This window comes from Salvelinus alpinus, chromosome 29 (assembly GCF_045679555.1).
Source record: "Salvelinus alpinus chromosome 29, SLU_Salpinus.1, whole genome shotgun sequence".
In the NCBI taxonomy this organism is placed as follows: domain Eukaryota; kingdom Metazoa; phylum Chordata; class Actinopteri; order Salmoniformes; family Salmonidae; genus Salvelinus; species Salvelinus alpinus.
In genome coordinates, this window is record NC_092114.1 from 17,106,677 (window position 1) to 17,122,117 (window position 15,441).

The following is a 15,441-nucleotide window of genomic DNA, read 5'->3' on the forward strand; positions in this document are numbered from 1 at the left end:
GCAGGGGTTGACACACAGGAGGGGGGGGGCGATCCTGGTAAGCTCATCTGTGTGCCAAGGCTTTAGTTCAGGAGGCTAACACAGGTTCAAACCCCGGTCAGTTACACTTACGTCCACGTGTTTGTCTGAAGGTGTTATCTCTCTCTCTGTGTTCTACTGATCTGAATGTGTTATCTCTCTCTCTGTGTTCTACTGATCTGAATGTGTTATCTCTCTCTCTGTGTTCTACTGATCTGAAGGTGTTATCTCTCTCTGTGTTCTGCTGTTCTGAAGGTGTTATCTCTCGCTCTCTGTGTTCTACTGATCTGAAGGTGTTATCTCTCTCTCTCTCGGTGTTCTACTGATCTGAATGTGTTATTTCTCTCTGTGTTCTACTGATCTGAAGGTGTTATCTCTCTCTCTCTCTGTTCTAATGATCTGAAGGTGTTATCTCTCTCTGTGTTTTCCTGTTCTGAAGGTGTTATCTGTGTGTTGTGTAACCTCTACTTGGCCTCAGGTCTGGGTGTGTAACTGCACCAATACAGGTAGGCTCTCGCTCTGACATAACAACATACCTCAGACGACAGGTTAGTGCAGACTTAATCAGATATGACAACAGGTCAGACTTAATCAGATATGACAAAGATGTTCTGTGATTTTAGAGTAGCAGTCCTGGCTAGTAGGCTGCAGATGAGTCACAGTGCTGCTGTTGACTAAAACTACAGCCAGCTTTTGTTCCAGTGGTTATGACTCTAACCTACCTGGTTACTATGGTTACCTATAGCTCTAGGTGTGTGTGGAGGTTTACAAAACATATAAAACACACACACACTATTACACACTCATCAGACAGCTAATTAGCATACTGTAGGCTGCAAACAACCCATTCACTTGTTCACCCAGTCATAATCATACTCTCTCATGAATGCACCCCCTCACCCAATCATAACCATACTCTCTCATGAATGCACTCATTCACCCAGTCATAACCATACTCTCTCATGAATGCACTCATTCACCCAGTCATAACCATACTCTCTCATGAATGCACCCCCTCACCCAGTCATAACCATACTCTCTCATGAATGCACCCCCTCACCCAGTCATAACCATACTCTCTCATGAATGCACCCCCTCACCCAGTCATAACCATACTCTCTCATGAATGCACTCATTCACCCAGTCATAACCATACTCTCTCATGAATGCACCCCCTCACCCAGTCATAATCATACTCTCTCATGAATGCACCCCCTCACCCAGTCATAACCATACTCTCTCATGAATGCACCCCCTCACCCAGTCATAATCATACTCTCTCATGAATGCACCCCCTCACCCAGTCATAACCATACTCTCTCATGAATGCACTCATTCACCCAGTCATAACCATACTCTCTCATGAATGCACCCCCTCACCCAGTCATAATCATACTCTCTCATGAATGCACCCCCTCACCCAGTCATAATCATACTCTCTCATGAATGCACTCATTCACCCAGTCATAACCATACTCTCTCATGAATGCACCCCCTCACCCAGTCATAACCATACTCTCTCATGAATGCACCCACTCACCCAGTCATAACCATACTCTCTCATGAATGCACTCCCTCACTCTTGCGCTCACATTCTCTCAAACACACACTCAGTCAGTCACAGGCTAAATCAGTCACAGACCGCAGGTTTCCATGGTTATGTGAGCAAACAAGGAACAACACTTCCTGTCTAGCTTCCATGTGTTCGGGCCTCATCATGTGGTCAGAGCATGCCCAGACCCTCTGGTATTGTCCCAGCAAGTGGAACACTGTTAGCGTTGTGTTTCGGTTGGTAGATGTGTACCAATAAACACGTCGCCAGTGACTTGGGTTGAAAGAAGTGCAGAAGCTGTATTTAAGTCGGTCCATTAAGACTCTTTTCCCCCCGAAATGTACAAATGACATTATGCTATAGAGACTTGTGATTATTCACTGTTAAGAGTTCTTATACATTTCTCATTACTTTTCCATGACTTTTAATCACATTTTCATGACTATTATTATAGCCTACATGAACAAAAATAAGCATTATTGAGACTGGAAGGCTACTGTGTCTGATTCCATGTAGACCTGATATCTCCTGGTGTGCCCTTGATCAAGGCACTGAACCCCCCCCCCCACCACAAAGTAGAACTGCACTGTTAGTCACACGTTGTCAACCCTCCATCTGGAGATGTTCTGGGTGTGCAGGCTTGGCCTTTTGATCCAGCCCTGAAACACACAAGTCTGCCTATCAAGGTCCTGTTGAGGAGTCGATGTTTAGGCTACAATGAGGCCTTCATGCCCACTAGCTATCCTGGAGGATGGTTGCCACCCTTGATATAAAATATTACAACCAAATACTTTTGTCTTTATATAATTATTTCACCATTCAATGAATCAGGGATCAAATGGATAAGGTAGGCTACTGCAAAGCAAGGTACCTAACTAGACATGTTTATATATATAAGGCTCAAATATTCATGTTTCAGGGGAGATCTATGCACACAAGCCAATTAGACTATTCTTTGAATATTTTAACATTGTCGAAATTACATGGCTACGGTTTAATAGTGGGGACTCTATCCAGCTTTCCAACGCTGGAGATTTATTTAGGCTCTACAGTGCCAGTGGAAAGGCGACAACGATATTAATGCTTAGTTAGCTTTAGTTAAGTAGCGAGATAACTGCTGCAAGTTATGTTTTGAATTGTCCTGCTAGTTAGTCATTTTATCTGTCATTATTTTATACCTGCTGCTGAAATGTTGATGCTCTCTCATCTGGGAACGTCACACACGCAGCACACAGACACGCACTAACACGTATGCGATAATGGCTGATATATATATTTTTAAGTGATTTATAATATTTAAAAGTGTGCCTTTGTCACGCCCTGACCATAGAGAGCTGTTTATTCTCTATGTTGGTTTGGTCAGGGTGTGATTAAGGTTGGGTCATCTAGGGGAATTGTATATCTATGTTGGCCTGATATGGTTCCCAATCAGAGGCAGCTGTTTATCGTTGTCTCTGATTGGGGATCATGTTTAGGTAGCCATTTCCCCTTTGTGCTTTGTGGGATCTTGTCTATGTATAGTTGCCTGAGAGCATTATTCTAGCTTCACATTTCGTTTTTGTTGTTTTGTTCTTTGAAGTTTTCTATTCCTAAATAAAGGATGGAAACATACCACGCTGCATCTTGGTCTACTCCTTATGACAAACGTGACAGCCTTCATGAATTACATTAACAAAAAGTATTAAACTCATGTCCATGACTTGTCAGGACTTTACAAACCCTAATTTGGCAGTTTAGAACTGTGCATCATGCGCATTAAAACGGGTGCATTTTCAATCTCGAACAGTTTAGGGTCACGCACAGATTCACAGACAAGCGGTAAATAAACTTGAACAAAGCAGAATCAGGAAATGAATGCCCACTCTCAATCGCTATTCAACGCAGATCCAGCGCTTATTCCGCTTTGATCAACCGTTTCTGCGTGTCAAACTGGGCCGGCGATAGGCTACTTTGTTTTAATAGAGGAGTCAGTACGCAATTAGCTCCAAATTATAAATGGCGGTATGGCGCTCCGGACAGTTCCGGCCCGAATCAAGCACTGCACGTCATCAATGTCACTCTCTGTTACTATGAGTTCCTTCAGACGTGGTGGAAACACTGTGATCATATGTAACAGCATATGTGTTAGTCTCAGACAGGTTTTTAGATAGGACTCAATAGCGTGATGTATAATTGTTATTCGTGAATATACAGTTGAAGTTGGAAGTTTACATACACCTTAGCCAAATACATTTAAACTGTTTTTCACAATTCCTGAAATTTAATCGTAGTAAATATTCCCTGTTTTAGGTCAGTTAGGAGCACCACTTTATTTTAAGAATGTAAAATGTCAGAATAATAGCAGAGAGAATGATTTATTTCAGCTTTTATTTCTTTCATCACATTCCCAGTGGGTCAGAAGTTTACATACACTCAATTAGTATTTGGTAGCATTGCCATTAAATTGTTTAACTTGGGTCAAATGCTTTGGGTAGCCTTCCACAAGCTTCCCACAATAAATTGGGTGAATTTTGGGCCCATTCCTCCTGACAGAGCTGGTGTAACTGAGTCAGGTTTGTAGACCTCCTTGCTCAGTTCTGCCCACAAATTTTCTATAGGATTGAGGTCAGGGCTTTGTGATGGCCACTCCAATACCTTGACTTTGTTGTCCTTAAGCCATTTTGCCACAACTTTGGAAGTATGCTGTGGGTCATTGTCCATTTGGAAGACCCATTTGCGACCAAGCTTTAACTTCCTGACTGATGTATTGATGTTGCTTTAATATATCCACATACTTTTCCATCCTCATGAAGTCATCTATTTTGTGAAGTGCCCCAGTCCCTCCTGCAGCAAAGCACCCCCACAACATGATGCTGCCACCCCCGTGCTTCACGGTTGGGATGGTGTTCTTTCGCTTGCAAGCCTCTCCCTTTTTCCTCCAAACATAACGATGGTCATTATGGCCAAACAGTTCTATTTTTGTTTCATCAGACCAGAGGACATTTCTCCAAAAAGTACGATCTTTGTCCCCATGTGCAGAGTTTGAGTTCAAACTGAGTTTGAAGGTAGGCCTTGAAATACATCCACAGGTACACCTCCAATTGACTCAAATTATGTCAATTAGCCTATCAGAAGTTTCTAAAGCCATGACATCATTTTCTGGAATTTCTCAAGCTGTTTAAAGGCACAGTCAACTTAGTGTATGTTAACTTCTGACCTACTGGAATTGTGATACAGTGAATTATAAGTGAAATAATCTGTCTGTAAACAATTGTTGGAAAAATGACTTGTGTCCTGCACAAAATAGATGTCCTAACCAACATGCCAAAACTATAGTTTGTTAACAAGAAATTTGTGGAGTTGTTGAAAAACGAGTTTTAATGACTCCAACCTAAGTGTATGTAAACTTCTGACTTCAACTGTAGATGCTATAGGATAGGAATCCAGACTGGAATGATATTACCTATAATGATATTACCTGGAATGATATTACCTATAATTATATTACCTGGAATTATATTACCTATAATTATATTACTTATAGTACCTTGCAGCCTGACACACCTGTAAAACATGTTTACTCAGCACTACTATGGATGATCCTGTCTACACATCTCTATCTCTCTCAGCAAATGTATAAAAACAAAAAATCGGAAATATCACATTTACATCAGTATTCAGACCCTTTACTCACTACTTTGTTGAAGCACCTTTGGCAGCGATTAAAGCCTAGAGTCTTCTTGGGTATGACGCTACAAGCTTGGCACACCTGTATTTAGGGAGTTTCTCCCATTATTCTCTCAGATCCTCTCAAGCTCTGTCAGGTTTTTGGAAAACTCCAAGCGAGCTGTCATGTGCCTTTTACTGAGAAGTGGCTTCCGTCTGGCCACTACCATAAAGGCCTGATTGGTGAAGTCCTGCAGAGATTGTTGTCCTTCTGGAAGGTTCTCCCACCTCCACAGAGGAACTCTGGACCTCTGTCAGAGTGACCATCAGGTTCTTGGTCACCTCCCTGACCATGGCCCTTCTCCCCCGATTGCTCAGTTTGGCCGAGCGGCCAGCTCTAGGAAGAGTCTTGGTGGAGTCACCATTTAAGAATGATGGAGGTCACTGTGTTATTGGGGACCTTCAATGCTGCAGAAATGTTTTGGTACCCTTCCCCAGATCTCTGCCTCAAAACAATTGTGTCTCGGAGTTCTACGGACAATTCCTTCGACATCATGGCTTGTTTTGCTCTGACATGCACTGTCAACAGTTGTACCTTATATAGACAGGTGTGTACCTTTCCAAATCATGTCCAATCAATTGAATTTACTACAGGTGGACTCCAATCAAGTTGTAGAAACATCTTAAGGATGGTCAATGGAAACAGGATGTACCTGAGCTCAATTTCAAGTCTCATAGCCAATGGTCTGAATACTTATGTAAAAAGGTATTTCTGTTTTTTGTTTTTAATACATTTGCAAAAATTCTAAAAACCTGTTTTAGTTTTGTCATTATGGGGTATTGTGATGTCATTATGGGGTATTGTGATGTCATTATGGGGTATTGTGATGTCATTATGGGGTATTGTGTGTAAATTGATGAGGACATTTTTATTTTAATCAATTTCAGAATAAGGCTGTAATGTAACAAAATTTGGAAAAAGTCAAGGGGTCTGAATACTTTCCGAATGCACTGTATGTGTTGTGACTGTTGATAGAGTTATGTTTCTATACACTAGGCAGCAGGGGGTGTTGTGTTGTGACTGTTGATAGTGTTATGTTTCTATACACTAGGCAGCAGGGGGTGTTGTGACTGTTGATAGTGTTATGTTTCTATACACTAGGCAGCAGGGGGTGTTGTGACTGTTGATAGAGTGTTATGTTTCTATACACTAGGCAGCAGGGGGTGTTGTGACTGTTGATAGTGTTATGTTTCTATACACTAGGCAGCAGGGGGTGTTGTGACTGTTGATAGAGTGTTATGTTTCTATACACTATGCAGCAGGGGGTGTTGTGTTGTGACTGTTGATAGTGTTATGTTTCTATACACTAGGCAGCAGGGGGTGTTGTGTTGTGACTGTTGATAGTGTTATGTTTCTATACACTAGGCAGCAGGGGGTGTTGTGTTGTGACTGTTGATAGTGTTATGTTTCTATACACTAGGCAGCAGGGGGTGTTGTGTTGTGACTGTTGATAGTGTTATGTTTCTATACACTAGGCAGCAGGGGGTTTTGTGTTGTGACTGTTGATAGTGTTATGTTTCTATACACTAGGCAGCAGGGGGTGTTGTGACTGTTGATAGTGTTATGTTTCTATACACTAGGCAGCAGGGGGTGTTGTGTTGTGACTGTTGATAGTGTTATGTTTCTATACACTAGGCAGCAGGGGGTGTTGTGTTGTGACTGTTGATAGTGTTATGTTTCTATACACTAGGCAGCAGGGGGTGTTGTGACTGTTGATAGTGTTATGTTTCTATACACTACGGAGCAGGGGGTGTTGTGACTGTTGATAGTGTTATGTTTCTATACACTAGGCAGCAGGGGGTGTTGTGACTGTTGATAGTGTTATGTTTCTATACACTAGGCAGCAGGGGGTGTTTGCTCTGTTCCAACATCTTTGCTGAGGAGATTATTGTATTAATAGAGGAATCTTACTAAATAAAGTAACAATATTTCATCTATATTTCTCCCATAGGTTTGTCCCTTTACCCTAACCCTTGTACCCTAACCTCTGTACCCTAGCCCCTAACTCCTGTACCCTAGCCCCTAACCCCTGTACCCTAACCACTGTACCCTAGCCCCTAACCCCTGTACCCTAACCACTGTACCCTAGCCCATGTACCCTAGCCCCTAACCCCTGTACCCGAACCTCTGTACCCTAGCCCCTAACCCCTGTACCCTAACCCCTGTACCCTAGCCCCTAACCCCTGTACCCTAGCCCCTAACCCCTTTACCCTGTACCCTACCCCCTTTATCCTAGCCCCTAACCCCTGTACCCTAGCACCTAACCCCTTTACCCTAGCCCCTAACCCCTTTACCCTAACCCCTTTACCCTACCCTTTACCCCATCATGGCCCACAGGTCCCAGAGTTCGGACTTCGGGGACAACCCCCTGGACCCTAACTTCCTGCCCCCCCACTACAGAGAAGAATACCGTCTCGCCATTGATGCTCTGGTGGAGACAGACCTACAGGTACAGTAGGAGTGTTTGTCTGGGACTGCGCGTGTGTGTGTGTGTGTGTGTGTGCGTGTGTGTGTGCGTGTGTGTGTGTGTGCGTGCGCGTGCGTGCGTGCGTGCGTGCGTGTGTGTGTGTGCGTGATAACTCAGTGTGTGCGTGTGCGTGTGTGTGCGTGCGTGCGTGCATGATAACTCAGTGTGTGTGTGTGTGTGTGTGTGTGTGTGTGTGTGTGTGCGTGATAACTCAGTGTGTGCGTGTGTGTGCGTGCGTGCGTGATAACTCAGTGTGTGTTCTCTCTCTCCAGGGTTACTATGAGTTCCTTCAGACAGCAGACGTGGTGGACTTCCTTTGTCAACCGGAGATCGAACACATCAAGACCACCATCCAGACCCCCAGCCAGGCGCCGACCTCCAACGTACCAGAGCTGTCTTATCATGAGGTAGCGCTTATTATCATCATACTGTTATTGAAATGACAAGGACTTCTGAAAGACTGATACTGTTATTGAAATGACAAGGACTTCTGAAAGACTGATACTGTTATTGAAATGACAAGGACTTCTGAAAGACTGATACTGTTGTTGAAATGAGAAGAGAAGGACTTCTGAAAGTCTGAGCTATGTGAAGATGTCCTAGTATAATGGAGTGTCACCTCATTCTTGACGGAGTCTGACTATGAATGATTCATTAATTTATGTCACTAAAATAGAGGTGGAGGCATTGTATAATATCGTTTATATATATATAGATATTTTCCTGTTGTCATAGTGTAAATATAGTTCACTAACAGTCGCTCATGTTTTCCCCAGGCAGACGCAGACGGCTCGTCTGACACCTACTGGCCGTTGCACTCTGACACGGCGGCCCCGGGGTTGGACCTGGGCTGGCCCCTCCAGGCGCACAGCTTCATCGGCCCCACAGAGGTCACGACCCTGGTCAACCCCAGCGACCCCGACATGCCCAGCATCAAGGAGCAGGCCAGGAGGCTCATCAAGAACGCACAACATGTAAGAGAAGGGCTGTACACACACACACACACACACACACACACACACACACACACACACACACACACACACACACACACACACACACACACACACACACACACACACACACACACACACACACACAGCTGTTCAGGTCTATGTGGTGTAAGGTGAAAGTGTTCCAGCAGTGAGGTTATGAGTCTAATTGACAGATCTGTATTCTCAGAGCCAGGCCTTCTCAGCCTAATGCTCCCAACAACACACCCTCATCCCGATAGCATTCCCATCCCACGGAATCTCTCTTCTTTTTTATCAGGGCTTATCTCAGTCACTATCGCTCAGACAGAGATCCAGTGTTGCATATAGAACCATGATAGTGATTATCTGTCAAGTAGAACTATGGACGGTGTTGTCATAAAGTCTGTCTGTCAGTCAGTCAGTCAGTCAGTCAGTCAATCTGTCTGTCTGTCTGTCTGTCTGTCTGTCTGTCTGTCTGTCTGTCTGTCTGTCTGTCTGTCTGTCAGTCAATCTGTCTGTCTGTCAGTCAGTCAATCTGTCTGTCTGTCTGTCAGACAGACAGATTGACAAACAGACTGACTGACAGACAGATTGACTGACTGACAGACAGACAGATTGACTGATTGACTGTCAGTCAGTCAATCTGTCTGTCAGTCAGTCTGTTTGTCAATCTGTCTGTCTGACTGACTGGCTGACAGACAGACAGACAGATTGACAAACAGACTGACTGACTGACTGACAGACAGATTGACTGATTGACTGATTGACTGATTGACTGATTGACTGATTGACTAATTGACTGACAGACAAACTGACTGACTGGCTGACAGTCTGTCTGTCTGTCAGCCAGTCAGTCAGTCAGCCAGTCAGTCAGTCAGTCAGTCTGTCAGTCAGCCAGTTAGTCAGCCAGCCAGTCAGCTAGCCAGTCAGCCAGTTAGTCAGACAGTCAGTCTGTCAGTCAGCCAGTCAGCCAGTTAGTCAGCCAGCCAGTCAGCTAGCCACTCAGTCAGTCAGGTCGGTCTGTCTGTCTGTCTCTCAGTCTGTCAGTCGGTCGGTCGGTCGGTCGGTCGGTCGGTCTGTCAGTCTATTTGTCTGTCTGTCAGCCAGTCAGCCTGTCAGTCGGTCGGTCTGTCTGTCAGTCTATTTGTCTGTCTGTCAGTCAGTCAGCCAGTCATCCTGTCAGTTGGTCGGTCTGTCTGTCAGTCTATTTGTCTGTCTGTCAGCCAGTCAGCCTGTCAGTCGGTCGGTCTGTCTGTCAGTCTATTTGTCAGCCAGTCAGTCAGCCAGTTAGTCAGCCAGCCAGTCAGCTAGCCACTCAGTCAGTCAGGCCGGTCTGTCTGTCTGTCAGTCTATTTGTCTGTCTGTCAGTCAGCCGGTCGGTCGGTCGGTCGGTCGGTCTGTCAGTCAGTCAGTCAGTCAGTCAGTCAGTCAGTCAGTCAGTCAGTCAGTCAGTCAGTCAGTCAGTCTGCCCCAGCTCTGCTTTGCTGTGCTCCACCACACCCTGTCCCTGAAGGTGAATGACTTGCTCTCAGCTCAACCTCCTATAGAAAACAATTACATTTCAGTGTGTGTGTGTGTGTGTGTGTGTGTGTGTGTGTGTGTGTGTGTGTGTGTGTGTGTGTGTGTGTGTGTGTGTGTGTGTGTGTGTGTGTGTGTGTGTGTGTGTCTAAATGTCAAAAGTGGCCAAACCTGTTAGTCTGACTGACCACGTCTCTCTCACTGTGCTCCCTTCTATCTGTGAGTGTGAGCTAGTGTGTGTAAGCTAGTGTGTGTGAGCTAGTGGGTGTGAGCTAGTGTGTGTGAGCTAGTGGGTGTGAGCTAGTGTGTGTGAGCTAGTGGGTGTGAGCTAGTGGGTGTGAGCTAGTGGGTGTGAGCTAGTGTGTGTGAGCTAGTGGGTGTGAGCTAGTGTGGTTGAGCTAGTGTGTGTGAGCTAGTGGGTGTGAGCTAGTGGGTGTGAGCTAGTGTGTGTGAGCTAGTGGGTGTGAGCTAGTGTGTGTGAGCTAGTGTGTGTGAGCTAGTGTGTGTGAGCTAGTGGGTGTGAGCTAGTGTGTGTGAGCTAGTGGGTGTGAGCTAGTGGGTGTGAGCTAGTGTGTGTGAGCTAGTGTGTGTGAGCTAGTGTGTGTGAGCTAGTGTGTGTGAGCTAGTGGGTGTGAGCTAGTGTGTGTGAGCTAGTGGGTGTGAGCTAGTGGGTGTGAGCTAGTGGGTGTGAGCTAGTGGGTGTGAGCTAGTGGGTGTGAGCTAGTGGGTGTGAGCTAGTGGGTGTGAGCTAGTGGGTGTGAGCTAGTGGGTGTGAGCTAGTGTGTGTGAGCTAGTGGGTGTGAGCTAGTGGGTGTGAGCTAGTGGGTGTGAGCTAGTGTGTGTGAGCTAGTGTGTGTGAGCTAGTGGGTGTGAGCTAGTGTGTGTGAGCTAGTGGGTGTGAGCTAGTGTGTGTAAGCTAGTGTGTGTGAGCTAGTGTGTGTGAGCTAGTGGGTGTGAGCTAGTGGGTGTGAGCTAGTGTGTGTGAGCTAGTGTGTGTGAGCTAGTGGGTGTGAGCTAGTGTGTGTGAGCTAGTGGGTGTGAGCTAGTGTGTGTGAGCTAGTGTGTGTGAGCTAGTGGGTGTGAGCCAGTGTGTTCTATCTGTGAGTGTGAGCTAGTGTGTGTGAGCTAGTGTACAAGACTGTGTGATTCCATACAGTATTATAAAGGACAGGCAAAAGTTGCTTTTAAATGGTATCACACTTTCTGTATTTTTCATATACAACGTTGCTAAATAAACCTATACCTAATGCAGTGGAGGCTGGTGAGGGGAGGACGGCAGTCAATCTGTCTGTCAGTCAGTCTGTTTGTCAATCTGTCTGTCTGACTGACTGGCTGACAGACAGACAGACAGATTGACAAACAGACTGACTGACTGACTGACAGACAGATTGACTGATTGACTGATTGACTGATTGACTGATTGACTGATTGACTAATTGACTGACAGACAAACTGACTGACTGGCTGACAGTCTGTCTGTCTGTCAGCCAGTCAGTCAGCCAGTCAGTCAGTCAGTCAGTCTGTCAGTCAGCCAGTTAGTCAGCCAGCCAGTCAGCTAGCCAGTCAGCCAGTTAGTCAGACAGTCAGTCTGTCAGTCAGCCAGTCAGCCAGTTAGTCAGCCAGCCAGTCAGCTAGCCACTCAGTCAGTCAGGTCGGTCTGTCTGTCTGTCTCTCAGTCTGTCAGTCGGTCGGTCGGTCGGTCGGTCGGTCGGTCTGTCAGTCTATTTGTCTGTCTGTCAGCCAGTCAGCCTGTCAGTCGGTCGGTCTGTCTGTCAGTCTATTTGTCTGTCTGTCAGTCAGTCAGCCAGTCATCCTGTCAGTTGGTCGGTCTGTCTGTCAGTCTATTTGTCTGTCTGTCAGCCAGTCAGCCTGTCAGTCGGTCGGTCTGTCTGTCAGTCTATTTGTCAGCCAGTCAGTCAGCCAGTTAGTCAGCCAGCCAGTCAGCTAGCCACTCAGTCAGTCAGGCCGGTCTGTCTGTCTGTCAGTCTATTTGTCTGTCTGTCAGTCAGCCGGTCGGTCGGTCGGTCGGTCGGTCTGTCAGTCAGTCAGTCAGTCAGTCAGTCAGTCAGTCAGTCAGTCAGTCAGTCAGTCAGTCAGTCAGTCAGTCAGTCTGCCCCAGCTCTGCTTTGCTGTGCTCCACCACACCCTGTCCCTGAAGGTGAATGACTTGCTCTCAGCTCAACCTCCTATAGAAAACAATTACATTTCAGTGTGTGTGTGTGTGTGTGTGTGTGTGTGTGTGTGTGTGTGTGTGTGTGTGTGTGTGTGTGTGTGTGTGTGTGTGTGTGTGTGTGTGTGTGTGTGTGTGTCTAAATGTCAAAAGTGGCCAAACCTGTTAGTCTGACTGACCACGTCTCTCTCACTGTGCTCCCTTCTATCTGTGAGTGTGAGCTAGTGTGTGTAAGCTAGTGTGTGTGAGCTAGTGGGTGTGAGCTAGTGTGTGTGAGCTAGTGGGTGTGAGCTAGTGTGTGTGAGCTAGTGGGTGTGAGCTAGTGGGTGTGAGCTAGTGGGTGTGAGCTAGTGTGTGTGAGCTAGTGGGTGTGAGCTAGTGTGGTTGAGCTAGTGTGTGTGAGCTAGTGGGTGTGAGCTAGTGGGTGTGAGCTAGTGTGTGTGAGCTAGTGGGTGTGAGCTAGTGTGTGTGAGCTAGTGTGTGTGAGCTAGTGTGTGTGAGCTAGTGGGTGTGAGCTAGTGTGTGTGAGCTAGTGGGTGTGAGCTAGTGGGTGTGAGCTAGTGTGTGTGAGCTAGTGTGTGTGAGCTAGTGTGTGTGAGCTAGTGTGTGTGAGCTAGTGGGTGTGAGCTAGTGTGTGTGAGCTAGTGGGTGTGAGCTAGTGGGTGTGAGCTAGTGGGTGTGAGCTAGTGGGTGTGAGCTAGTGGGTGTGAGCTAGTGGGTGTGAGCTAGTGGGTGTGAGCTAGTGGGTGTGAGCTAGTGGGTGTGAGCTAGTGTGTGTGAGCTAGTGGGTGTGAGCTAGTGGGTGTGAGCTAGTGGGTGTGAGCTAGTGTGTGTGAGCTAGTGTGTGTGAGCTAGTGGGTGTGAGCTAGTGTGTGTGAGCTAGTGGGTGTGAGCTAGTGTGTGTAAGCTAGTGTGTGTGAGCTAGTGTGTGTGAGCTAGTGGGTGTGAGCTAGTGGGTGTGAGCTAGTGTGTGTGAGCTAGTGTGTGTGAGCTAGTGGGTGTGAGCTAGTGTGTGTGAGCTAGTGGGTGTGAGCTAGTGTGTGTGAGCTAGTGTGTGTGAGCTAGTGGGTGTGAGCCAGTGTGTTCTATCTGTGAGTGTGAGCTAGTGTGTGTGAGCTAGTGTACAAGACTGTGTGATTCCATACAGTATTATAAAGGACAGGCAAAAGTTGCTTTTAAATGGTATCACACTTTCTGTATTTTTCATATACAACGTTGCTAAATAAACCTATACCTAATGCAGTGGAGGCTGGTGAGGGGAGGACGGCAGTCAATCTGTCTGTCAGTCAGTCTGTTTGTCAATCTGTCTGTCTGACTGACTGGCTGACAGACAGACAGACAGATTGACAAACAGACTGACTGACTGACTGACAGACAGATTGACTGATTGACTGATTGACTGATTGACTGATTGACTGATTGACTAATTGACTGACAGACAAACTGACTGACTGGCTGACAGTCTGTCTGTCTGTCAGCCAGTCAGTCAGCCAGTCAGTCAGTCAGTCAGTCTGTCAGTCAGCCAGTTAGTCAGCCAGCCAGTCAGCTAGCCAGTCAGCCAGTTAGTCAGACAGTCAGTCTGTCAGTCAGCCAGTCAGCCAGTTAGTCAGCCAGCCAGTCAGCTAGCCACTCAGTCAGTCAGGTCGGTCTGTCTGTCTGTCTCTCAGTCTGTCAGTCGGTCGGTCGGTCGGTCGGTCGGTCTGTCAGTCTATTTGTCTGTCTGTCAGCCAGTCAGCCTGTCAGTCGGTCGGTCTGTCTGTCAGTCTATTTGTCTGTCTGTCAGTCAGTCAGCCAGTCATCCTGTCAGTTGGTCGGTCTGTCTGTCAGTCTATTTGTCTGTCTGTCAGCCAGTCAGCCTGTCAGTCGGTCGGTCTGTCTGTCAGTCTATTTGTCAGCCAGTCAGTCAGCCAGTTAGTCAGCCAGCCAGTCAGCTAGCCACTCAGTCAGTCAGGCCGGTCTGTCTGTCTGTTAGTCTATTTGTCTGTCTGTCAGTCAGCCGGTCGGTCGGTCGGTCGGTCGGTCTGTCAGTCAGTCAGTCAGTCAGTCAGTCAGTCAGTCAGTCAGTCAGTCAGTCAGTCAGTCAGTCAGTCAGTCAGTCAGTCAGTCAGTCAGTCTGCCCCAGCTCTGCTTTGCTGTGCTCCACCACACCCTGTCCCTGAAGGTGAATGACTTGCTCTCAGCTCAACCTCCTATAGAAAACAATTACATTTCAGTGTGTGTGTGTGTGTGTGTGTGTGTGTGTGTGTGTGTGTGTGTGTGTGTGTGTGTGTGTGTGTGTGTGTGTGTGTGTGTGTGTGTGTGTGTGTGTGTGTGTGTGTGTGTGTGTCTAAATGTCAAAAGTGGCCAAACCTGTTAGTCTGACTGACCACGTCTCTCTCACTGTGCTCCCTTCTATCTGTGAGTGTGAGCTAGTGTGTGTAAGCTAGTGTGTGTGAGCTAGTGGGTGTGAGCTAGTGTGTGTGAGCTAGTGGGTGTGAGCTAGTGTGTGTGAGCTAGTGGGTGTGAGCTAGTGGGTGTGAGCTAGTGGGTGTGAGCTAGTGTGTGTGAGCTAGTGGGTGTGAGCTAGTGTGGTTGAGCTAGTGTGTGTGAGCTAGTGGGTGTGAGCTAGTGGGTGTGAGCTAGTGTGTGTGAGCTAGTGGGTGTGAGCTAGTGTGTGTGAGCTAGTGTGTGTGAGCTAGTGTGTGTGAGCTAGTGGGTGTGAGCTAGTGTGTGTGAGCTAGTGGGTGTGAGCTAGTGGGTGTGAGCTAGTGGGTGTGAGCTAGTGTGTGTGAGCTAGTGGGTGTGAGCTAGTGTGGTTGAGCTAGTGTGTGTGAGCTAGTGGGTGTGAGCTAGTGGGTGTGAGCTAGTGTGTGTGAGCTAGTGGGTGTGAGCTAGTGTGTGTGAGCTAGTGTGTGTGAGCTAGTGTGTGTGAGCTAGTGGGTGTGAGCTAGTGTGTGTGAGCTAGTGGGTGTGAGCTAGTGGGTGTGAGCTAGTGTGTGTGAGCTAGTGTGTGTGAGCTAGTGTGTGTGAGCTAGTGGGTGTGAGCTAGTGTGTGTG

The 15,441-nt window shown here is 46.8% G+C and overlaps 1 protein-coding gene across 1 annotated transcript in view; it reads left to right on the forward strand.

Annotated features, from left to right (window-relative positions):
• LOC139559163 (protein FAM83H-like) overlaps nt 1-15,441 on the forward strand; it is a 39,535-nt gene that overhangs the window by 12,360 nt on the left and 11,734 nt on the right. Inside the window, exons 2-4 of the mRNA XM_071374930.1 lie at nt 7,228-7,725; nt 8,016-8,150; nt 8,520-8,717. Coding sequence (XP_071231031.1) covers nt 7,603-7,725; nt 8,016-8,150; nt 8,520-8,717 — 456 coding nt within the window. The 5' untranslated portion in view covers nt 7,228-7,602. The remainder of the gene's footprint in view (nt 1-7,227; nt 7,726-8,015; nt 8,151-8,519; nt 8,718-15,441) is intronic.